This window comes from Gymnodraco acuticeps, unplaced genomic scaffold (genome assembly GCF_902827175.1).
Source record: "Gymnodraco acuticeps unplaced genomic scaffold, fGymAcu1.1, whole genome shotgun sequence".
Classification (NCBI taxonomy): domain Eukaryota; kingdom Metazoa; phylum Chordata; class Actinopteri; order Perciformes; family Bathydraconidae; genus Gymnodraco; species Gymnodraco acuticeps.
This window is the reverse complement of record NW_022990454.1, coordinates 52,341-77,378: the sequence shown is the minus strand read 5'-3', so window position 1 is coordinate 77,378 and position 25,038 is coordinate 52,341. Positions and strand designations below refer to the sequence as shown.

The 25,038-nt window shown below is 40.2% G+C and overlaps 1 protein-coding gene across 1 annotated transcript in view; it reads left to right on the top strand.

The window, feature by feature from the left end:
• dnah9 (dynein, axonemal, heavy chain 9) overlaps positions 1–24,734 on the top strand; it is an 82,344-nt gene extending 57,610 nt beyond the window's left edge. The window contains exon 12 of the mRNA XM_034225759.1: positions 24,531–24,734. Coding sequence (XP_034081650.1) covers positions 24,531–24,663 — 133 coding nt within the window. The 3' untranslated portion in view covers positions 24,664–24,734. The remainder of the gene's footprint in view (positions 1–24,530) is intronic.
• The last annotated feature ends 304 nt before the right edge of the window (positions 24,735–25,038 follow it).

The window sequence follows — 25,038 nt, the reverse complement described above, 5'->3', positions numbered from 1 at the left end:
CCATGTAGTATAATATTTTACAAATGATGAATTACAGCAAACATGTGCAATATATCCATTATTACAGCTATGTGGGCTGGCAGTAAGGCGATATGGTCCGTTGTTATTGTGCATCCATGGGTAAAGAGAAACTCATGTAGTACTGAACACGTAACATGAACGTGCCGGGCGGCGCGGTCCCGTGGGTTAGATGCGCGTTCATAATGCCGAGGGAAATAACTCTCAGAATAACGTTATTAGGGTCATTCCAGAATTGGAGGACAATTTAGACACCAACATTTTTGAAAAATGAACCTTTTATTTTATAATTTTTTTGTATGTCTTTAGGAAAAACAGATAATAAACCATCAAAAAAATTGATTTGCCCAGCTAGGCATCAAATTAATATTTTCCAATGAAGAATTACCCCTGTTACTCTAATTATAGTAACAGGGTTGAAAGTAACAGGGTTGAAAATCAATGCTAATTTGAGCTTTAACCTCAGGAATTATTGCTAGATGTAGCATGTAATGCTACTTTCAAGGCAAGGACAAACTTGGATATCTAATGCAAGAAAGATAACTTTTAAATGAATATGCTTTATTCTGATAATATTAGTAACAGGGTTGAGTGGGTCAGAGTGCCACACTCTTTTAAGACTGAAAAGATTATAAAAATATGAAAAATAAAAGCGAGGACTTAGTTGTGGTCTACCCATGGCATTAGCACATGGCTTGCTGATGTCACTTCCACTGTGTCATCTGACTTACAGTTTGTTCACTTCCTGTGCCAATCTAAAAAGGTTTGGGTAACAGGGTTGAACGCATGTTGAGGGACACACCTTCTGTGCAAAATTACTGTTATCTAAAATATGTTTATGATTTAGCACATTGATTTTACCATTACAAGAGACATATATCAATAGAATAATACCAAAAAAAGTAAATAAAATCCCTATTTTAAATGTTATATTTGACATGCAAGTTGGTCACCAAGAAGCGGGGACAAGAGCAAAATGCCATTTTAGGGGATGTTCGAGAGCTATTTGATAATTTAAATAATATTTTGAAACCACTTTTTCTACAACTTTATATACATTTTGTCTCAGGACAAGTATGTTTAACACAACAAGTGCATGTTTTAGCATTTTGGGCAAGGATTATTAGATTTCTTATATGGGGGACATGAAATGTCCTCCAATTCTGGTATGACCCATTAGCACATTTTCACAACTTGAGGAACGAATGTTTTTAATAAGGGCTATACAAACGTTCATACTGGGCAGTTTATTTAGTTTAAAAAAAATTATCCAACGAGTTACAGACCACTCTTTCCCAATGTAAGTCAATGGGAAAAAGTGTTTCCGGGCCAGCAACCTAAAGGAAGTGTAGTACCGCCGATTGACCAGCACGAATATTCTCATCAGACTCCGGCGCACTTCCTGGGGGCTTGGGTCAGCCGAGGTCAGGAGAAGAAGAGGTCGATTCTTGGCTTGCTCTTCCTGGGTTGCGTTCCGATAATCCAAAAATCAGCTCCTAAATTCTAACCCTATCTCCTATTCCTTGACCTCTGAGTGAAACGTCACGGGGTTAAGGGATAGTGGATAGGAGAATTCAAAAGGACTTAGGAGAAGAGACTGCGGTACTTTAGAGAATCCGAATGCACTTTCACTATCCGACGTGTTTATGATGCGCCAGCGGACGTCATGAATGTGCGTCTGCTGCTGTGGGGAAACTATGGAAACTACTGTTTTCTATACAGCGGACTACAACATGGATGTTTAATAAGAACGAGGGACTACTGTAAACTCATCTAGAGACTCTGCACCGTGCTCTGATGCTGTTGCTTTGCTTTATGAACGTGGACAACAGAGAAACATATTCTTCATGACCAAAGTTGGAATTGAAATAAAAAAGGAAAGTGAAACTTATGCTCGTCACCCTCTCCCTCCGGTCCACATTAATACAAATGATCCCAATACGTATGATTGTATGAAAATATCTTAAAATCAATACAAATGTATTTATTATAAACGTTAGTCCTTAACATCTATCACTGTGTATATCACCATTCAAACATCTTTTAAAAGTTGAACAAACTCCACACAGCTCAGTAAAGACTGTGAAATGTTGACTTTATTTGATCATTTCAGTAAAAACTAACGTTCATATTTCTCTTTTTGATTATAATACTGATGAACGTTCAGAAAAAAGCACTTTGGCAACTTACCACATATGTTTTAAAATGCTTAATAAGCACCGTAACTTTCATGATATAATTTCTCAGTCATAATCGGTTGTTTCCGTGAACGGCCGACTGTTGAGTGACGGCAAATGCTGTGGCTGCAATTGTGGGGCAGCATTTTCTCCTCTCCTTTCGGTTAGGGAGGTCCAGTGGTTCCTAAGCTAAAGGAGGTTATAAAGGAAGTTTGAAACCTCCTTTCCTTTCATTTAGAGAATTGGAACGGCACTTATCATGGCTGCCAGTGACGTACTTCCGGGTCATTTCACTCCGTTAGGAAGGTTCCTAAGCTAAATGGACTATTGGAATGCAACCCTGTTGTCATCTGAGGTCTTCTCCTATTGGCCGCCGTCGTCGGGGGGCGGGTCCAATGCAATTCCTGCCTTTTTCTGTTGCTAAATTACATCATTCTGGTGTCTGTGGTTATTTAAACATTCCCTGATAAACGTTATTCAGCGGCAATACATGAGTGCTGATCCCAGTGTGTGTAGTGCACAACATCACATGTCATTTCACCTTCAATTCACGGTTTTGAAAACGTAGCATTTCGCCATATGCTAATGCTAACCGGAAATTACGAAATTCACTAGCGAAAAACCGGAAGTCATGTGTGAATCTTCGGTTTTTAAAATAAAACAGATTTCAATTAAATAAAGTGTATTTAATTCAAATTACGCCATATCAACATTGATTTTAATTTCTAACAATCCCTCCTTACATACCCTTTATGGTATGTAAATAATATTGAAATCAATGAGTTCTTCATCCGAACATTGCATGGTACATAACTCATAAAAGTAGAAAATACAAATAAGAATACATATTCATCATAAATATGAAGTTTTTCATTTGTGCACAACTTCTAGCTTAAACATTTAATGTCACTTTGTAAAATAGCAGCAATTAGCTTGTTATGGAAAACGTCTAACTCCCTCCTTTCACATCATAAATCATCTTCTTACTGTATCTGGTGTAAAGGCACTTGTTCTTTTACAAAGTATAAGAAGGATTAAACTATCTGAAAATAACTAAATATTACTCTTTATTTAAACAACCTTATCTTCTTCAGTTTTTTATATACCCTTTTTCAACTAATGTCTAGCGCCATTCTATCGGTCTGTTTTATCTAACTGTTTGTCATCTTTTTACTGTGTCTCTGGTAGGGCTGCAACAAACGACTCATTTGATAATGGATTAATGAAACGATTAATTGACTATTCGGACTATTACGCCTTGCACAATTTCTCAAACCCTCTTATTTAGCCATCAACTTTTAGATGTAGCTTGAGGTTGTTTTAGGCATGTGGAAACTAACAATGAAGACAATAAAGATGAATACTTGATTCAAAAATACATATATTATTAAATTAACTAAACACATTTTGAACAAAATTAACATAGCTTTTTATTTAAATAAAATAAATAATATTTCACATCAAAAGAAACAACAGTGTTTTAACAAATCGTATTAAATAATCTGATGACAGAACTGTAAACAGAATAGCTGAAACTTTAACTAAATAACTCAGTTTCCTCTAATCATTAACCCATGTTTGTATAATGTAGTTAACTCTGTGTGTTGCTGCTAGCATACATAATAAGACCTGACGTGGAAACGTTACTCGTGAATGGGGCTACAGAGCTACTAGAGAGACAGTCGAACCCGGTGCATTCCTCCGTCTGAATGTGGAGCACTTTTGATAAATGTTTAGACAAATTGCTCGTGTTACCGCCCTTACATGCTAAACTCTTATTGCACTTTGGCAACGAGCATTTTCCACATCGAGACGGGTAAAGTTTAACCACACCTTGGAGCGCGTTCTCTCCGCCATCCCCGCCGTGTGTTGCTGCATGTAGCAGCTGCGTGTGTGTAAACTGCCCCGCCCCCTCGCACACAGACAGGAGAGAAAGATCTCTCTTCTGGATTGGAAAGATCGAAAATACATCATAGATGCATTTTGTCTTTTCGCATGTTGGCGACACTAAGACTGCGATATAATGCTTATGTAGCAATAATACATGACATGTATTTTTTAAATGTCTCCAGTACCGATAAAAAGACCAATAACGTTGGAGCTTAACGGCGCGTAAAACACACGTGATGACGTCACCAACGAATCGACGACTGAATTAGTTGCCAACTAATTTGGTAATCGATTTTAATCGATTAAGTCGATTAGTTGTTGCACCCCTATTCTCTGGTGTAATTTATGAATCTCTGCTGGTTATAGTAGATATAGTTCTTCCCATCCACATTGTTGTTGGTTGTGGGACAGAGGAATAATAATTCAGAACCTGCTGATATCTGAATCGTACGACTGGGCATATGTTACAAACAAAACAAAACATCTTCATGGTGAACTAAATAACATGAAATGTCTGATGAGCCTCTGTGTTATTCCTAAATAAAATCCTTGTAATCTTTCTCAAATCTAAATAAAACAATGAACTATTCCTGTTTGCAGTAGCGTGGCGTGGGAAAAAAATTAGGGGAAGCCAATAATACGTCCTTTCTTTTGGGTCGGGGGTGTGGTGGTCAATGTAATAACGTAACCAGATGAGTGATTACAGCACCCGGTATCATTTTACACACATTTGTATCAGATGCAGGACTTACACACGCCTGTTATCTAACCGACAGGTCCGCACGCACTCTCCAGCCCAAACTCTAATAAGCATTCATTCACAAACTAAATCAGGAGACCTTTAACGTTTTACGTCCGATTCGCTCCTTTTTTCCTCGCTGTACACAGCTCCAGTTTGGGCATTGGCCTGTCATCCGATTGTATTTGTTGTTGCTACTGTAGCGGAAGTTTAGTACAATTATTTTTGATGAAATACTCCAAATCTCCACCCTCCATAATTGCACTTGCTTCAGTTGCTTGCTACTTTCTAACGGCGGTGAGAGTGATGCAGTGACACTATCTATCTTCTATCGATTCGATTTATGATTAGAAAATTATAAAAGTAGGGTAGACATGTGGATATTATCCGACTGAACAAAACTTGCATTTATCTAACAGGTTTGTTTTCCACTGACCTTATTTCGAGCTATTTTCCTAAATCCTATGGAGAAATCCCATTGTTTTTTTGTCGAGGGAAACCGAGCGCAGCTTACTTCCGGATTTTAGGATGCGTCACTGCAACACTAAGTTGATGCGATTTGATTGGATTGTGAGGCAAGGGAAGCCAGCCGCCTCTGGCTTCCCTTGGCATGGCCCTGACCAATCACAGGTTAGCAGGGGCATCACGTGAGCCTCATCTGATTGGTCAATCCCTCCATTTTTTTTCACCAAGGGAAGCCAATTTCGGCTGGCCTCCTCTCGCAACAGTGAGTGCAATCTACTGTTTCACCATAACATCTAGAGGGGCGCTGTTTGTTTCACTCTTTGTAAAATACTCAATGAGAATGGGGGAGAGACGGGCCGGCAGCAACACACAGCAAAGGAGAATTATCTAAACAAAACAAAGTGTTTTTATTTATTTAAATTATAACTACAAACCGAAAAAACAGGGGAAGCCTGGCTTCCCTTGGCCTCCGGGAGAAAACGCCACTGCCTGTTTGTGGTAAAGACACACTAACGTTATGTAATACAATTTCATTATGGATTCAAAAACAACTAAAGTCATGATGCTGTCAGAGTGAATGATTTCCTGAGTGTATCTGTCCTGTAAGGTACGTCATTCTCTGCTTGGATCGTGTGCAGAAATCCCATCGATTGCACCTGGCAATACGGCTTCTACCTGTCTATTATCAAGCTGAAAAATGAATACAGAATTCCAACATACTGTCATTAAATGTCTTTCTATTATGAATTTAAATTAAATGTATATCCCCACAATGAACTAAACAATACAGTCTATGGCTTTTACTTCTAATTCTTTACCAGGCTAGTTACAATATGTTGTCTAAATTAAATTATGTCTCATTACATTACTATGTTTTAGCTTAACTTAACTGTAATATGTTCTTTCTACATTTCAAACCTCAGTTACTCTAATGTCTGTTAAAATATTACAACATTGTTTCATTATCACAGGTCAACTTCTTCGGTATTCTATTCTGGAATTACAGCTCTCACAGTAGCCCCTTGGCCACTGATTCTGTGTTACCTGTTATAATTCAATCAATATTTAGAAACATCTCAACATTCATCAAACAGTATGTTATCCCCAGATATGGAGCAGGTTAATTCTAAAACTGTCATTCAATGCTCAGTTTGAACATATGGGTTGGGGCGGAAGGTTTCTTTCAATCCCTAAAAGAAAAATGTAAGTTGTGAATTTTACAGCCATGTTGACATTATACATTATACACACTCCCCCCTTTTCACACATGAACTCATGTGTAACAAAACCCTGTAATGGGGAGGTGGAAAAAACGTTCAGGTAAATATTGGTTAGGGACTTAGCGAACATTTACAATTTTACATCCATCATTATTATTTCCACAGTAAACACTCCAGTGAAAAGAAGTGTTTCTCTCCGTCGTTCAGTCCTAAAAGAAGAGCTTCACATTTTGCAAATCGCCAACTCCTGTGGGAGTAAAATATCAAGTAGATTAGAAACGGGTCACATGTGCGGTTTCCCCTTTTTGTGGAATTTTTAGGAAACCTCTCGTTTCCCTTGGAGCTCCAAATTAATATGTTAGTCCAAAAACATGCTTGGTTAGTTATTGTTTTAGAATCATGCAGTTACACTGATCACATGCAGACATTCTTTCACACTCACACCGTCTGGTTGTCAAGTCAGGTTCGGTCAGGTACACCCCAGAGTCAGTCATTGACAGTTCTTTTAACACACTGTCAGTCAGGGTCAAAGGTCATTTGGTCTCGGTCTTTTGGCCATGTTGTGCTCTGCAGAGTCTTTTCAGAGGTATTTCAGCATAGGCGGGTACCCTTTATCTACAAAAATATGTCATATGCAGAGCGCCATTCCTTATTCATTCACGATTTTAACACATTTCCTGAAACTTGGTACAAAACTCACTTCCTTATAGTACTACTACTACTGCAATTCATTTACACCTAATTAGTATTAAAATGTCTAATAACTATTATCTTGAGTCAAACCATTACTAGGATCTGTGTAGCTCTGCTATGCATTTCATAGCTCATTATACTCATTTATCTTTAATTCTGGTCTACTTAAAGAACAATGTTAAACTCTTTAGCAGTGTGTGGAACCTTGGGTGTCCGAACATGCAACAATTACTCCCTACTTTATCAAGGATTTAAAAACAGAAGTAATTTCATATTTCCATCTCAAAGCCCTCCTATGGTAATAACTATGCTACAATGGTGAAATCAATACTTTAGATTGGAATACTATATTTGGCTTGGTACCAGCTCTCCCTTTAACATTATCCATACAAATAAAGATGTGTCTTATAGAGTGGTTCCTAAAACTATCCTTTTAATGGTGATCAATATTGTACCAAATGAGATCACTACTTTATTCACACGTGAATACAAATCTCTTAAAGAATAATTTGTTAACATGATGAAAAGATTGAAGAATATGGTTCTACTCTGTACTCCGAAACACCCACTGCTTAAAGTGTAGTGAATATTTCCATCATGTCTCCCCCTTTATCCCTCAGTGTGTTTTAGGATGATTTTCTCATTTCACTTTAATAGTTTCTTCTTTACTGCTATTTTTAATTTACCAATTGATTAATTCATGGTTAATAAATCTTTTTGTCTTTACGTATTTATCAAGTCTATTCAAGTTCTTTAAATGTGGTCTCTTTTATGTGCCTTTTGTGAATAAGTGTGTTTATGTGTAAACTCACTCATTCCCGTTCTCCTTTTCTCCTCCCTTGGTTTTCTCAAGCCGTGACCCCGGCCTCCTCACTTCTAATCGACCAACTCCTCTGATTCTGTCTTCTCTTCAGTCCATCAGCTGTTGAATCCATCTGCTGTAACTCTTTAGGCAGCCTTTGGACCAGTCACATCTGCAGCCCCCATCATGCCACTGTTCTTGCACTGCTTTGCATCTCATCTCCTCCTTTAGAGTCTCTCTGCTGTTTTTATGGAGGGCGGATTCTGCTCTTCTGTCCCACACTCGGCTCTTGTGACAAATCTCGTGGCTCAGCTTGGAACTTCATTCCCCGTCTGAGGGACTGATGAGAGTATCTCTCTGTATGTCAGCATGCTGTTTTGGTTCTGGATGCCTCAGGTGGAGATAGTTCTGGCTGCAGTCTTGTTGTTGTTTCAGCTCTGGTTCTCTGTCTGTTCGATGGAGAAGGAGGAGTCTCCTGTTGGGTTGGGTCAAGGTCTGCTTGGAGGGTCGGGGTCGTAGCCTTTCTGACTCAGAGGGGGAGTCCAGGTCTCGGGACGCATTACCTGTAGGAAGTCTAGCACACTGAGGTTAAATAAATCCAACCCTTTCCACTCTGTCTTTTTCTAATCGTACTATCTGTCTTAGTTGTTAAATGCCATCTAAACAACACAGTGAATGTCTACTAATGTTATTACAAAAACTCCTAAAAATGGTTTCATCCATTGTTACATATTTACCCAACATAACTCTTTCAGGAAACCATTTTCTCCTATAAATTGGAATACTTACATGTTTCCAGCATCACATATTCCACACACTACGAAAGAATATCTCCTCCAATATTTAAAATCCCACTGTTACTTAGAACAATAGTAAACCTGCAGAGCACACTAATCAGATCACAGTAATGTAATTTGACTCAAGTGTATGCCCGTCTACTTTCCATTATACTTATTACTTTATTTATACTATCTAAATTCCTTGTTTGAGTGTAAAATGTGTTTTTATCAATGTATTTACACTCTACAGATTCTTGAGTTTACTCATCTCCTGGTGCTGTCTTTCCTAAAAATTCAAAAAAAAAAGTTCAATTCCTTATTGTTTTGTACCAGTTTTCCAAAATCAGTTCTAACTGCCGTGCCGTTTCAGGAAAGGTGGCGGTACGGCCAGGCCCGCCTTCACCTGCCATCAGGCCCTGGGGCTGATAGGTTTTGTAGGCCCCCTATTTAAACAACAAATCAAAGTCATTTATAGCCTCGGCAGGCTCTGTGATCGCACTTCTCCACTCTGCTCTACGCGCGCCTGGTCCTCTCCTCCAGATGAGTGACGTAGCAAGTCCTCGTCGTATTCTCCATCTCCTCTAACAGATAATGTCCCTCCTGTCTGTTTTTCCTCTCCCGCTACTCCATCGCTATCAGAACCAGACGGCCTACTTGGCTCAGAGGCCCGCTCGGTACAGAACTAATCTGTCCTTCCTCCTCATCCTGGCCTACAGGTTTAAAACAACCTGTAAGCTTCAGCATTTTTTGTAATAGCTGCTTGTCTCGAAACTCCTTTTCCCTCAACAATTTCCTTTCCCGAGCGCCACTCTCAAACTTTTTCTTCTCAAACTTTTTCTCCTAAACAACCTTCATCTGTCACTCAATCACTCGCAATTTGAATAAGTCACATGTGAAACATATTCTCATTCTGATTCGCTGTGAAGTGGTGCCCACTGACTGTTACGGAGTCATCTCTGGAATCCATCGATCTGATTGATTAGTGGAGCAAATGATCAAAATACTACGGAGGGAAGATATTTCCGTTTGGATTACTGGTCTGGGGGAAGCTCGTGTGTGTGTGTGTGTGTGTGTGTGTGTGTGTGTGTGTGTGTGTGTGTGTGTGTGTGTGTGTGTGTGTGTGTGTGTGTGTGTGGTGTGTGTGTGTGTGTGTGTGTGTGTGTGCTAGCCTGTGACGTCAAGTTACTCCGTTCTCCGCTTGTAATTATGCCGTTACAAGCTTCAACGTTGTATTTATCATCTGAATTTGCCGAAACAAGTTTAATATTCTGAAAGCCAAGACTTTGTTTATTTGAAACCAGATGAAAACAAACTGTAACGGACCCTGCCGTGTTATCTATGATTGCTCTACGCTTACATTCATAATTTCAGCCGGAGGGAGGGGGGCGGCACTGCTGAAGAGCAGATTGCGAGTGAGAGGTGCCTGTCATCTTCCCTTTACAAGCTTAAAGAATGTATTTATCGTGTGATTTTGGAAATAAAAGTTTCATATTCTGAAAGCCAAGACTTTGTTTATTTAAACGTTTTTTAAAAACACTTTTTTTTTAATTACATTTTTTTTAATAACTTTTTTATTGGCTCATGATAGGCCCCTGATCTCCGTAGGCCCCTGGGCTTCAGCCCAGGTCAGCCCGTGCATTAAGGCGGCCCTGGGTACGGCTACACAATGTGTAAGTGGGTGCCAACATGTTCCTTTTTAACTTTGATCCGTAGAGCATCTGCAGTGCGTTCTAAAACTTCCCATGGTCCACTCCATATAGGTTGCAACAAGTTCATCTTGTGGATTTTTACATGTACCCAATCACCTGATCCAACAGAAATATTCGTCATGGCCCTGGCATATGCTTCTGCCTCAATTTTTCTAATATCTAACACTGGTTCTCCTCTGTATTGTGAGGTGCTACCTTGTGGTGGATATTGCTGAGTGGGGCAATCTCTGGCCAGATGTCTACAATCTCCACATATGAAGCAGCCATCATCCCTTCTTCCTCTTGATCGTTGCTCTCCTCTCCATTGTCCATTGTTGATGCTGTATGGGAGTGTATACCTGTGCTTGCGGCTGTACTTGGGTAGGAAGAAACACAGGTGTTTGCTGTTGAAGATACTGCAGTGCTTGTGGCTGTACTTAGGTAGGAAGATACACAGGTGTCTGCTGTTGAAGATACTGCGGTGTTTGCGGCTGTACTTGGGTAGGAAGAAACACAGGTGTTTGCTGTTGAAGATACTGCAGTGCTTGTGGCTGTACTTAGGTAGGAAGATACACAGGTGTCTGCTGTTGAAGATACTGCGGTGTTTGCGGCTGTACTTGGGTAGGAAGAAACACAGGTGTTTGCTGTTGAAGATACTGCGGTGTTTGCGGCTGTACTTGGGTAGGAAGATACACAGGTGTTTGCTGTTGAAGATACTGCTGTGCTTGTGGCTGTACTTAGGTAGGAAGATACACAGGTGTCTGCTGAACTTGGTTTTGTGGACATTCTTTGGACCAATGTGACGTCTGACCACATGTGTAGCAGCCACCATTTTGGAAACCTCTTCCTCTGAAACTTCCTCCTCCGCTTTGTTGGTTCTGCATTTGATTCTCTGGTTCTTCCTGAGTTTGAACTGTTGGAGGTGTCCGCCCTGCCTTCTCTGCTAGTATGGCCATCTGCTTTGTCGATTTCTTGTTTTTATTAGCTTCGGCATCTTTCTCAGCTACTTGTAATATCAAAAGTCTTAGTTTTAGTGTTTTCATTTCTTCATCATTTTCCCTCTTTGTTGCCTGGTATTTCAAATTGTGGTGAATGAGATGTAGTCTCCATTCTTCAATGGGTTTAGTGCAGTGCTTCTCAAAGTGTGGTCCGCGGACCACTGGTGGTCCGTGAGCGCCCCCTAGTGGTCCGTGAGTATATTGGTAACATTTCACATTTGAAATAAATAAATAAATTTCAGTTTTCCGCACTCTCGCGGGAATATCTCCGCAATGGAGAGAGCTTAAGTTTCAATTGCATGATATAGCCCAGCGCAACACCTTCGTCACACATGTTACCACTTGTTTGTACCATTTTCAGGCGATTAGTAATCTGTTCTAGAAAAACTATGTGTTTTTTGATATTTGTGGAGTTAGGTGGTCCGCGAGTGTTTTTTTATTGGTTAAGTGGTCCTTGGAATGAAAAAGTTTAAGAAACACTGGTTTAGTGTCTAATCCCACCACGTCTCCCAGGCCTGCCTGCACTGATGGGGGAAGGGCTTTAATGACAGCGTTCTTCCACAACATTTCAACAGATGGAGAAAGATCATGTCGTTCTCCCGTGCTGTCCTCCCACACTCCTTCACATCTCTTCCAGAAGGCATGCATGTCTTCCTCCGTGCCTTTCCTCAGGCTGGTGAGGGCATGTAAACTGTGTGTTGTCGTTTAGATGTGACGAATAGCAGCCCAATAGCTCGGCCTGATATTGTTGAATGAAGTGTCATCTGGGTCGTGCGTGCAATTGGCCTGGAAATCTGCTCTTGCCTCTAGTCGTCCTTCAATCCGTCCAAGCAGTGCCCTCATGTCTCCCAAGCACAGGTGGTCTTGGACAGTGTACTTCTCCAGATCATTCACCCACTTCTGACCTCCTTTGGTGAGTGGAGGTAGCTTTGACACTAATGCTTCCATGTCCCTGTGAGTCCATGATTGGTATTGAAATCGTCCTTCTCCAGCTGCTATCAATGGTAACATGTGTCTTGTGCGGTCCTTGAATCTTCCAGCTATAGTTACTGTTCTTGTTTCTTGTTGGTCGTTTTCTGAGAGTGGTGTAAGACTCCGTTGTTGCTGTGACGGTTCCAGGTATACAGAGTGTCTGCTGGTTACAGAATGTGCACTGCCGTTGTCATCTTCGTCTCCTTGTCCTTCGTAATATTATTCTTCAGGAGAGTAGTTTGTCCGGCGTGTTCTTTGTTGTTTTTGTTCTCTTCTTTCTCTCCCTTGACTGTGTTCGTCTTGTCTATCTGCCATCATTTCTTGGAATCTTTCATCGTCTAGTCGTCTTTGCACCAGACGTTCTTGGTATTCCTCTTCTCTCCTTTTTCTTTCTGCCATAATGTCATTATGTGCTTCATCTGCCTGTTGTCTTTCTTTTGCGGAATGTGTTGTTTCAGGAGAGTAACCAGTTCGGTAATTTTTCTCTTCTTGTTCTTTTTCCCATATTTTTCTTTCTTCATGTTCTTGTCTTTGTCTTTCTTCCATTCTTCTTTTGAGTTCTTCCATTCCTCTGATGAGTTCTGCTTCCATTCTTCTGCCGAGTTCTTCCATTCTTCTATTGAGCTCCTCTTCCAGCTGGAATGACATGGATGTTTGTAACCCATGTGATCTGTCTTGCTGAACTTGGTTGTCTCTGTTGAGCTCCTCCTCCAGTTTATAGTCCAATTGTTTCACATTAGGGGCTTGAATTGAAGCTTGGTGAAATCGGTTGTTCTCTGATATGTCGGGAGGAGACACTTCGGTCAGGCTTGGATACTGCTTTGGAGTTTGGATAACTGGAGCCTCTTCTGTTATTTCAGCTGTGTCTTCCTTTACTGGTAGATCTGCTTCTTGAACCACATATGTCAATCTTTGGCTTGCATCTTCCAGATGGAGTACCAGTCTTGTAACTCTTAATTTTCTTTTTTCAGCTCTGTTCATAGCGATTTGTTCAGGTCCATACCAAGAGGGTCGTCCGGCTTTGATCCATGCTTCTTCCTGTTGTAGGTATTCTCCATTCTCATATCTCTATTTGGTTCCATGTCTTCTGTCTTTTAGCTGTCACAGCATCTGACCAGATGTGTACCCTCTCCTTAATATCTGCAGTTGAGCCTGGCATTGTGAATGCTCTTAACTTAGTGTCTTTTGGTGACATGTTTCTTAAATACTTGGATACAATTACTAAGTTATCAAAAAATGAATTACTAATCCTCTGAATAGTACCTTTGTATTCTTTATAAAGATATCCTATGTCATCTGAACTTAACTTTTTTTTAATGTTTTTTTTTTTTTTTTAAATTGTATTTGTATGTAAAAAACAGAAATTGGAAAACTACATCAACATTTTGAAATTAAGAAAAAAATGTAAAATCAGAATTTTTTTTTATTAAAAATGAAAAATGAATGGTTTTGACTTTGAAATATGAAAATAGGAATATGGTGAAAATCCAAATATGCTGTGTACAGAGCAGGGTGGGATTTTCACGGCGGCCATGACGGCCATGGCCGTCGTAGCCCCTCGGTCTGGCCGTTATGCCCCACAAATAATTGTACGTCCTACGGCCACCATGGCCTTTTGTCCACACTGTTAAAAGTTGCTTTAAAAGCGTCAGAACAGTGGTTTCTGAACTGCATTATGCTGCGTTCACAACAGACGCGATGCGAATACTCACATTGCTCTAACCGCTGGAGTTTCACCACGGCTGTTAGCTGTGTTTACTCCTGTCATTCAAACGGGACGCGCTGGAGAGGGGGAGGGGCGTATCTCCATGTAAATACTGTGGTGGTAACCAACTACGACCAAATTAACCTATTTCATCGTGATTTCATTGTAATACACGTTTCAAAATGATGCCGAAGTAACTAAATACTGATAACGGTTAGAAAAACCATGCTTTAATGCTTTGACAAGTCTGCAGACAGACGGCATGCGAAAAACCTTTTAAAATGCGTGTTTTGTGAATGGAGATTGGATCGATCAGGCTAAAACTAACGTTGTAGCTGCTCCGTCCAAACTCACAACAACGTCCTAAAGACAGAATTAAAGCAGCGACTGTATTCGTCATGACACAGACAGTATGTGGTTTGTACTTGTTTAACTTTTGTCCAGTTTCTGAACAGATATGAGGAGCTGTGAGGAGTTGATTACACACACACACACACACACCACACACACACACACACACACACACACCACACACACACACACACACACACACACACACACACACACACACACACACACACACACACACACACACACACACACACTTTTGCATTTCAAAGTATTGCTTGTTCATACAGTTGGATGTTGGAGCTTCACTGTGCACTGCTGAATGATGTATGTGCAGAGTTTGACCCTTGAAGGCTGTTTCTTCTGCTCTGAAATGGAATATATTTGTTACATATTAATATACTTTTTGATTTTTAGATTTCATTTCAGATTTGTGAATGGGAGTAGTAGTAGATGGAAAACATACCAAACACTAATTATTCAAAGTAAAGTATTTCATTTTATATACGGTAATACTAAGGAGGCATAGGCCTATATGATGATACGATTATTGATATTAAAAAAGTGATTTGTTTGTTGTTATTAGAAAGTGAAGTTATTTATTTGTAAGCTCCAAATCCTAATTTGTCCCTCAATGGCCTTTGTGCCCTGGCATGTGGCCTTTCCGCCCTGAAAAAATGTGTGACACCAAATGCCAAATGGCCTTGCCCCTAAAATGACGAAAATCCAAGCCTGGTACAGAGTATACAGTGTATGAATGATGCTAATGTCATGGAATGTATTAACTGTAATACTTATTAGCCAATGACAGCTATGCATGCATCCCCTGGATATTATTTTAGAAACTGCTTTCATCGCGTCGCGATGTTTCCAGAGAGAACAGCTGTACGGTCCGTGCAGAAAGCAGAGCAGTGTGTATAATATCACTCAGTATAACAGGCCTACTCTCTTTATTTGCTTTAGTTTAGTAGATATCTACAAACAAAGAGTCAATATTTTTCTAAGACCATTGCTTCACATAATAAAATACACAACGGCTTATGCTTTAGGAGCTGTAGGTGTGTGTGGTACAGTGTGTAGGTGTGTGTTGTACAGTGTGTAGGTGTGTGTGTGGTACAGTGTGTAGGTGTGTGTTGTACAGTGCGTAAATGCGGCGGACAGACGGGTCTCAGTTGGTTTGATGTCCTCTGCTTACTTTTAATAGGCCTACTTGTAAATACAACTTTTGGCCCGTAATTTCAATTCCCCATTTCAGCGACCAGAGAGAGGGGGGGATATATCCAGTCTCTGATTGTGTTACGTTATTATGAGAGTGCTCTCATACTTTAAATTGTATATATTTATATAAATATATTTGTGTGTGTGTCCGCATCTGTAGTCTGTTATTGTCTCATTATACCGCACTCTCAATGAATTCAAAGTAAATATGTGGGGGAACAATGTTCAGCTGATCTAACAGAGATACAGCGCTATGACAAAACACTCAACAGCTGATGCAGCTGTTGCCACGTAATAATGAACGTCTCATTAAAATGACCGCTCAGAGGAGAGGAGTTCTCATTTCTTTAAACGTCTGCTGCTTCCCCTCCTCGGTCCTCCGCTCGCATCTCCTGTGGGCGGGTCTAAGTCTCGAGGAGGGGAACCGAGGAGGGGAGTCGAGGAGGAGACATTTGAGTATTGAGAAGCCTCTTTAGTCTCAATGTTCATCTACACCAGGGGTCGGCAACCCCTGGCACGCGTGCCAGCATTGGCACGCGGCACCGTAACCAGTGGCACACTAGGAATAAGTGGAATAAGTCTGCAAAATATTTAAATGTTATTTTCGGATCCTGAACGAGACCGCCACCAGAGCGCGTCTCCCCGTTACCTGCAGAAGGAAGCCATGCACGCAGCGCAGCCCCGCTCTCTTTAACTCCAGGTGACTTTCTGCCGCTTTCCTCCGTGGTGCAGTGCTGATCGTTTCACCACAGAGGAAAGCGCTTCACTAATTGCAGTACCCATAAGGAGCTGTACAAATGCCGCAGTTTGTGCGTGGCTGTGTCTTTAGTTGAAAGCCCAGTGGCGATCTGATCATCTCTCATCGAAATAATATGCTACAAAGGGGCAGACTGGCCATCTGTGTGTTGAACTTTCCTGTCGGCTCCCAGACCGTAGTCGAGGAGGGCAGAAGCAACAAGCTTCAGGTTCAATAACCCACTTTAGCTTAAATGACTGGAGAGAGGCGAGCTCTTCTTGGGAGGCCGTTGCATTTATTTAGCTGTTCTTCTGTTTCACAAAACACATCACAGACCTCTGTTTTTCTGCTTCCTCGTTTCACTTCCAGAAACATACACACGCTCCCTCACTGTCGCTCTACCATCCACAAACACACATGCACAAGCCACACCCCTCTCTCTCTCTCTTAAAGGGTCAGCAATCTCATCTCACTCTGCATGACCCTAATATCATAACATGTGTGTTCTGGAGAATCACAGAACGGACGATCGTCCTTATTATTATGCCGTTTAAACCAATTATTTAAATGTCTTTGTTAAATTCGGCATAATGTAAGTTGCGCTGACAGGTCCGCACACTGCTTCCCCGCAGCGAGGCTCCCCCCGCCCTCCTGCTGATAGTTGACGAGCGTCAAGCTCCTCAACCCCCCCCCCCCTGTTGATAATTCTCGATCGTTGGCACGCTGATAACAATTTCTTTTTTTAATGGCACTTCATATAAAAAAGGTTGCCGACCCCTGATCTACACCATCCCTGTGTATTTAATCAGTAGTTACCGGTTGTATCTGTACTCAAACTATTTCCCCACCTAGTAATGCTAACTGGCTAGCTAACTAGCTTAGCAGTATAGCATTAACCTCATGTGACTGGGGGAAGGGGAGGGGTACAATGGGAACACTCAACATGTGCAGATAAACAAACCACACTGCTTGAAAAACTAACTTAAATACAAAACAACACAACCTTCATTTATCTTAACCCTAAATTCTATAGATGCTGACCTTAAAAGCTGATCTTATACCAATCTTGTACACAATCTTTCCGGCTTAGAACATCACACAAAAATATACTTTTCGGACAGACTGAAAAGAGTCAAGGGAAACCTATAAAAGTTAACAGCATTTAATTACGCAAAAGATGCGATGATGTACAAATGAAATTGCAAGCTGGAGGCTCTCGCCATGCGTCTGGTCAGCCGAGGTCAGGAGAAGAAGAGGTCGATTCTTGGCTTGCTCTTCCTGTTGCCATAGAGGTCTTCTCCTATTGGCCGGCGTCGTCGTCAATTCCTGCCTTTTTCTGTTGCTAAATTACATCATTCTGGTGTCTGTGGTTATTTAAACATTCCCTGATAAACGTTATTCAGCGTCAATAAATGAGTGCTGATCCCAGTGTGTGTAGTGCACAACATCACATGCCATTTCACCTTTAATTCACGGTTTTGAAAACGTAGCATTTCGCCACATGCTAATGCTAACCGGAAATGACGAAATTCACTAGCAGAAAACCGGAAGTCATGTGTGAATCTTCGGTTTTTAGAATAAAACAGATTTGAATTAAATACAGTGTATTTAATTCAAATTATGCCATATGAACATTGATTTTCATTTCTAACAATATAGAGTTGTAGTAAGTAGATAGAGTTCGCTATAATGGAGGTTTCGTTTATGCATAGGGTAGATTCTTTTAATTACATTTCCTTTTTTTCGTGTATTTTTTACATTTTGGATTTGCTTGGCGAGCTACCGGTAGCTCGCAATCGACGTGTTGGAGACCCCTGCGCTAAGAGAAGGGGAGTTGTGAGTGCTTAACCAGTTAAGCCCGAAGGTCCCCCCAGTGGACCCCTCCCACAGTTTTTTTTTCTCACATGTCTCAGGGCTTCTTAACATTTATGAAACTATTAATGTTTCATACCCTTTTAAAGGTAAGAAACTCCGCTAACTGACAATAAGAACAATTGTTAGCTAAAAAAAACACAAGAGTAATACCAAGCCTTTGAATTAGCATTGAGCGAAAAAATGCTAACTAATGCTAACACTTTTTTACACACAACACACGGTAGCAATGCCCTTATTACTATCTTAACTGCACAAACAAGATATACGATTTAAAGCTGAGACTCCACAGATTCCACACATGTAATGTCATCACTGTCCGACCTCGAATTCCTGGAGCTATCAGCCAGAAAAGAGAAAGTAAACAACATCCGGTTCCAAAAATATTACAATAATTACGTCTTACCTTTTTTGATTTGGGATCAAAAGTTGTGTTCAACGGAATAAAAACGCATCTCAAGGTTAATCCAATGTCTTTGTGTCACGTATGATTTTTTTTACTGATAATCAATCATCATATTTATGGCAATATACTCGGTATAAAGTATTGCCGTCCAGGCTTGCACTTTCAGATATGCTTTGTTTGCTTCTCTATTACGTCCGCTATGGTAATGTTTACGTAGATTTGGGAACTGCCCATCGATTCTATTGGTTCTGATGGTTAAGAAAAAGGTGTAAATCACACGAATCGACCAATGGGTTCCAGAGATATGGTCCTGCGTAAATTATAAAGAATGGCAGCCAACTTAAAGGGATAGTGGAAATGGAACCTCAAATAGTTTCGTTTTAACTTATATACAAGCATAATTACGTACCAAAACAATCACACCTGATTAAAAAAATATAATAATTGCCTTACGCATGTTAGAAGCACTTTATTGCAGCTTCCCCGAAGTTTTTTAGAAACGAAATGTTCGACTCAGCCAAACCGGAAGTGACGAAAACTTAGGAAGACGATACGATAACAAACCATGGCGTCTATGCAGAATGAACGTGGAAGGGCAAATATACCAGACAAAGAAGAAGGATTGTACGAGGTATCCAGTGATGATAGCGAGTCAGAAACATCCTCTCGGCTTTCCTACGAAAATGTCGTTTTAGGAACTGAATCTGAATCCGGTTCAGTAAGCGACGATGGTGACAATATTGAGCCAGACGATGGACCATTACGTCCTTATTTGTTCGAGCCCGAGCCCGAGGTGATGGTTCACGGCATGGGCAATGGCGAGGATGACAAGGACCAGGCGCCAGATGATGCACCCCTACGCACAAATAATCTTGACTGGTAGGTCCCTAAGCATAGCTCACGCATCTTAAGATCACCTGTAGCCTTTACAAATATTAATCATTGTTAACCAGTTAAGCCCGAAGGTCCCCCCAGTGGACCCCTCCCACAGTTTTTTCTCTCTCACATGTCTCAGGGCTTCTTAACATTTATGAAACTATTAATGTTTCATACCCTTTTAAAAGGTAAGAAACTCCGCTAACTGACAATAAGAACAATTGTTAGCTAGAAAAAACACAAGAGTAATACCAAGCCTTTGAATTAGCATTGAGCGAAACAATGCTAACTAATGCTAAGGCTTTTTTACACACAACACACGGTAGAAATGCCCTTATTACTATCTTAACTGCACAAACAAGATATACGATTTAAAGCTGAGACTCCACAGATTCCACACATGTAATGCCATCACTGTAAGACCTCGAATTCCTGGAGCTATCAGCCAGAAAAGAGAAAGTAAACAACATCCGGTTCCAAAAATATTACAATAATTACGTCTTACCTTTTTTGATTTGTGATCAAAAGTTGTGTTCAACGGAATAAAAACGCATCTCAAGGTTAATCCAATGTCGTTGTGTCACGTAGAATTTTTCTGTCGCACTACAGCCATACAAAACACATCTATTCACCATAATAAAGGTCGGCTATTCACATGCAAATGCTATTGAATGTCCGCCATTGTTTGTGCCCGTCTTCCTATGCTCTCGTCATCACCCGAAGATTCCAGACGATTCCCGAAGTATTTCGTTTCATTGAGAGGACGCAGTAAAATTGAAAATAAAATGAAACTAGGCGCATGAAATAAAAAAATGTTGTTTATTATGCTTCTTTTTAATAAAAATACATAAGTTAAACCCAAAATTCGCGGATTTCCACTATCCCTTTAAGTACATTACGCAGCCGACTTCATTTATTGTTTACAACGTAACGAAGCAGGAAATGCAGCAGGACCCAGAGCGCACAGAGCGGACAGCAGATAACGGAATTGCAGTTTTATTGCTTATAGATTATCAGAACATTTCAAAGGGGACACAGCCCCATTGGATATTAATCTATGGATTAACTACATCATCGTTTTTGTCGTTTTAATGCCATTGAAGACCAGTTTAGACCAGACAACGAGGAAGGTAAGTCATTGTTAGCCTAGCGCATTAGCGCTAGCGCCATTTGTTTTGATGTACGTTTTTGTTGATAACGTCGCGAGTTTGTATCTTTCAGTGTTGGGCTGTTCAGGTGGGCACCGTTAGATTCTGTGTCTCCTTGCGATCATAAACAATGTGTTGGATGTGCAGCTAGGATAAGTAATAAGGGAGCGAGGAGTGATTTTCGGTGCTGTAATAGGTTAGCATTTTTCGCTCGGGGCTAATTCAGAGGCTCACTGTAAGAGTAAGCCTATGTTTTATTTTATTTTTATTTATTTATTTTTTCACAACAGTTGTATTTGGATGGAATGAATACCTATAGTGATAATTCAAAGTAATAAAATGATTTTTACAGTGAAAAAGTTCAAATGGAACCGATGGTTCCCAAATTACCCAGAGGTGTAAATCTCTCTAAAAAGGTCAAATTTCACTTGTTTTGCATCAATCTTGATACAGGATACTTATTATATGTTATAGTTTGGATTCCTAAAGCTTTTAGTCTACTAACCCATCATGCAAGGGTGGTTTTCACTATAAGTAAAGGTTTTTGTTTAGGTGGACATTAGAATTGACATGTTTTTACTATGTTCCATCTGAATTTACTTTAAAATAAAAAACATCTATATTGATTCTGACACTTCTACATCCAACTCACAGATGTAACCTTGCTTTGAGAAAAAATAAGCTTTTGAGAAAAACAGGCTCAGGGCTTAACTGGTTAACCTGTTTTTCAGGTTTCAGGCTCGAAAATGCCACTAACACAACAAATGATATATCTTCACTTCTAAAAAGGGGTAAATTAATAATTATTTTTCTCAAAGCAAGGTTACATCTGTGAGTTGGATGTAGAAGTGTCAGAATCAATATAGATGTTTTTTTATTTTAAAGTAAATTCAGATGGAACATAGTAAAAACATGTCAATTCTAATGTCCACCTACAAAAAAAACATTTACTTATAGTGAAAACCACCCTTGCATGATGGGTTAGTAGACTAAAAGCTTTAGGATTCCAAACTATAACATATAATAAGTACCCTGTATCAAGATTGATGCAAAACAAGTGAAATTTGACCTTTTTAGAGAGATTTAGAAAAATAAAGTCTAAGCGGACTCACCTCTGGGTAATTTGGGAACCATCGGTTCCATTTGAACTTTTTCACTGTAAAAATCATTTTATTACTTTGAATTATCACTATAGGTATTCATTCCATCCAAATACAACTGTTGTGAAAAAAATAAATAAATAAATAAATAAAACATAGGCCTACTCTTACAGTGAGCCTCTGAATTAGCCCCGAGCGAAACATGCTAGCCTATTACTGCACCGAAAATCACTCCTCGCTCCCTTATTACTTATCCTAGCTGCACATCCAACACATTGTTTATGATCGCAAGGAGACACAGAATATAACGGTGCCCACCTGAACAGCCCAACACTGAAATATACAAACTCGCGACGTTATCAACAAAAACGTACATCAAAACAAATGGCGCTAGCGCTAATGCGCTAGGCTAACAATGACTTACCTTCCTCGTTGTCTGGTCTAAACTGGTCTTCAATGGCATTGAAACGATAAAAACGATGATGTAGTTAATCCATAGATTAATATCCAATGGGGCTGTGTCCCCTTTGAAATGTTCTGATAATCTATAAGCAATAAAACTGCAATTCCGTTATCTGCTGTCCGCTCTGTGCTCCGTGCGCTCTGGGTCCTGCTGCATTTCCTGCTTCGTTACGTTGTAATCAATAAATGAAGTCGGCTGCGTAATATTGTTACGCTGGCTGGCATTCTTTATACTTTACGCAGGACCATATCTCTGGAACCCATTGGTCGATTCGTGTGATTTACACCTTTTTCTTAACCATCAGAACCAATAGAATCGATGGGCAGTTCCCAAATCTACGTAAACATTACCATAGCGAACGTAATAGAGAAGCAAACGAAGCATATCTGAAAGTGCAAGCCTGGACGGCAATACTTTATACCGAGTATATTGCCATAAATATGATGATTGATTATCAGTAAAAAAAATCTACGTGACACAAAGACATTGGATTAACCTTGAGATGCGTTTTTATTCCGTTGAACACAACTTTTGATCCCAAATCAAAAAAGGTAAGACGTAATTATTGTAATATTTTTGGAACCGGATGTTGTTTACTTTCTCTTTTCTGGCTGATAGCTCCAGGAATTCGAGGTCGGACAGTGATGACATTACATGTGTGGAATCTGTGGAGTCTCAGCTTTAAATCGTATATCTTGTTTGTGCAGTTAAGATAGTAATAAGGGCATTTCTACCGTGTGTTGTGTGTAAAAAAGCGTTAGCATTAGTTAGCATTTTTTCGCTCAATGCTAATTCAAAGGCTTGGTATTACTCTTGTGTTTTTTTTAGCTAACAATTGTTCTTATTGTCAGTTAGCGGAGTTTCTTACCTTTTAAAAGGGTATGAAACATTAATAGTTTCATAAATGTTAAGAAGCCCTGAGACATGTGAGAAAAAAAAACTGTGGGAGGGGTCCACTGGGGGGACCTTCGGGCTTAACTGGTTAAGCTGTAGTAATGTGTGATTACAACGTCAGGTAGCTGCTGTGATCAATAATTTGAACACGATCGATTTAAGTTAAGATAATACAAGCTATCAGTAGCAGAACAGACACACAGGATACCCGGAGGTAACAACAACAACTGGAAGTGACAACACGCTTAACGCAATATTGAGGGTCCGTGTAGAAATAGTCTCTTCTTCACTGTATACTGTGATCTATAAGATTATGCATTGCATTGTGGGATTGTTCGCAGATGATAATCTACACACCGCTGTTTACTTTTCATTGTGAGAATTGTTCATCATCATTTCTGCAGGCCTTTTAGAGATTAAGTTTGAGTGTTATGTAAGTATGAGAGTAGTTGGAATCAGTGTATGCATTGTGGAAGGTTAGGGTTAGGGAATGCATGGTATTATAAAAATGATCCAGAAGTGTGTTAATAAGTATTTTATGAATGAGATCCATATCAGTGCACAACACAGAAGCACTTACACACACTCATTATTTATGCTTTGCCAGCACTTCTTCACTTCATGCCCCCCCCCCCCCCCAGCAGAGCAATGCGATGATGAACAACACCAGTTATTTGCCCTCAATTTACTCCCATCACAAATTAGAGCCCTTGTTATGCAGGAATAATCATCGAGGCTCTCTCCAATGAATACCACCATTATTATACATATTGCATTCAGGAACAGGGCGGGCATGCTCTCTCATTACCCGCACAGACAATATGCAGTGTGATTTATGGCCGTGACCAAGGCCTTTGATTGCCTCTGCGTCTGCGGTGCCACTATCAGGAAATGAAGCTCACAGCAGAAATCCAATAAGGAGCACACAGTGCGCGCTGAAGTTTTCATCATAATCGTGGCAATTTACGGATTGATATAGCTGTACTGCGCCCTGACATATTCTGTGTTCCCAGTCTCTCTCAGATGAATCAGCATTTATCCTCACATTACCCCCCCACCGCCTAGATCTAACCCTCCTTTACCACTATCTGTACCCACGCCTTGTCTGCTGATAAGGATAAAATAATCTCGCCTTCCATTCTGTTTACAACTTCAGAACATTTAAAAAATAGGTTAATTTCCATAATGCAATCCGTTTTCACGCTCATGGCGTTGTGGAATAACAGTCCACAGCTTTTAATGGCAATATTTAAACAACGTTATACCCTGTGGAAAATGTATGAATAGTTTTTCTGATTGTGTTGGTTGTGTTTGGTACTGCAGATACTCCAGTGGCCTGCATGAGGTATGGACAGAGAGCGTGAGGGAGAGTTATCAGTACGACCTCCGCCTGCCGCTGATCAACAGGGACCCCGAGACCCGGCTCCTCTCTGTCAACTTCAGCCTGCAGGTCTGAACATCATCTGATCCAAGACCAGCTGCTAAATCTGGCAATGCTGGAAATCCTTTTGAATACCTGTGGACAGATCTGAGGGATTGTATATGTTTAGTGATATATCAAGCTCATCTCTTGTTAAAAATATTGTCTCTGTACGTTAGCATATCAAATAAAATCAAGTTTTATTTATATAGCACATTTTTGGTCGAGCCAAAGTGCTGTACAAAGGGTTCGAGTTATGTGGGAGCCAATGGGAGCTGAGCTCCCACAAGGAGGGGCCTGATCTCCCACGGACGCAGTGAAATCATACATCTGTGGGGGTCGCTAAAACATTACCAATAACCATTATTTTAATCACAAATAATGCATGTGTCAATGTAATGTGAGTATTAT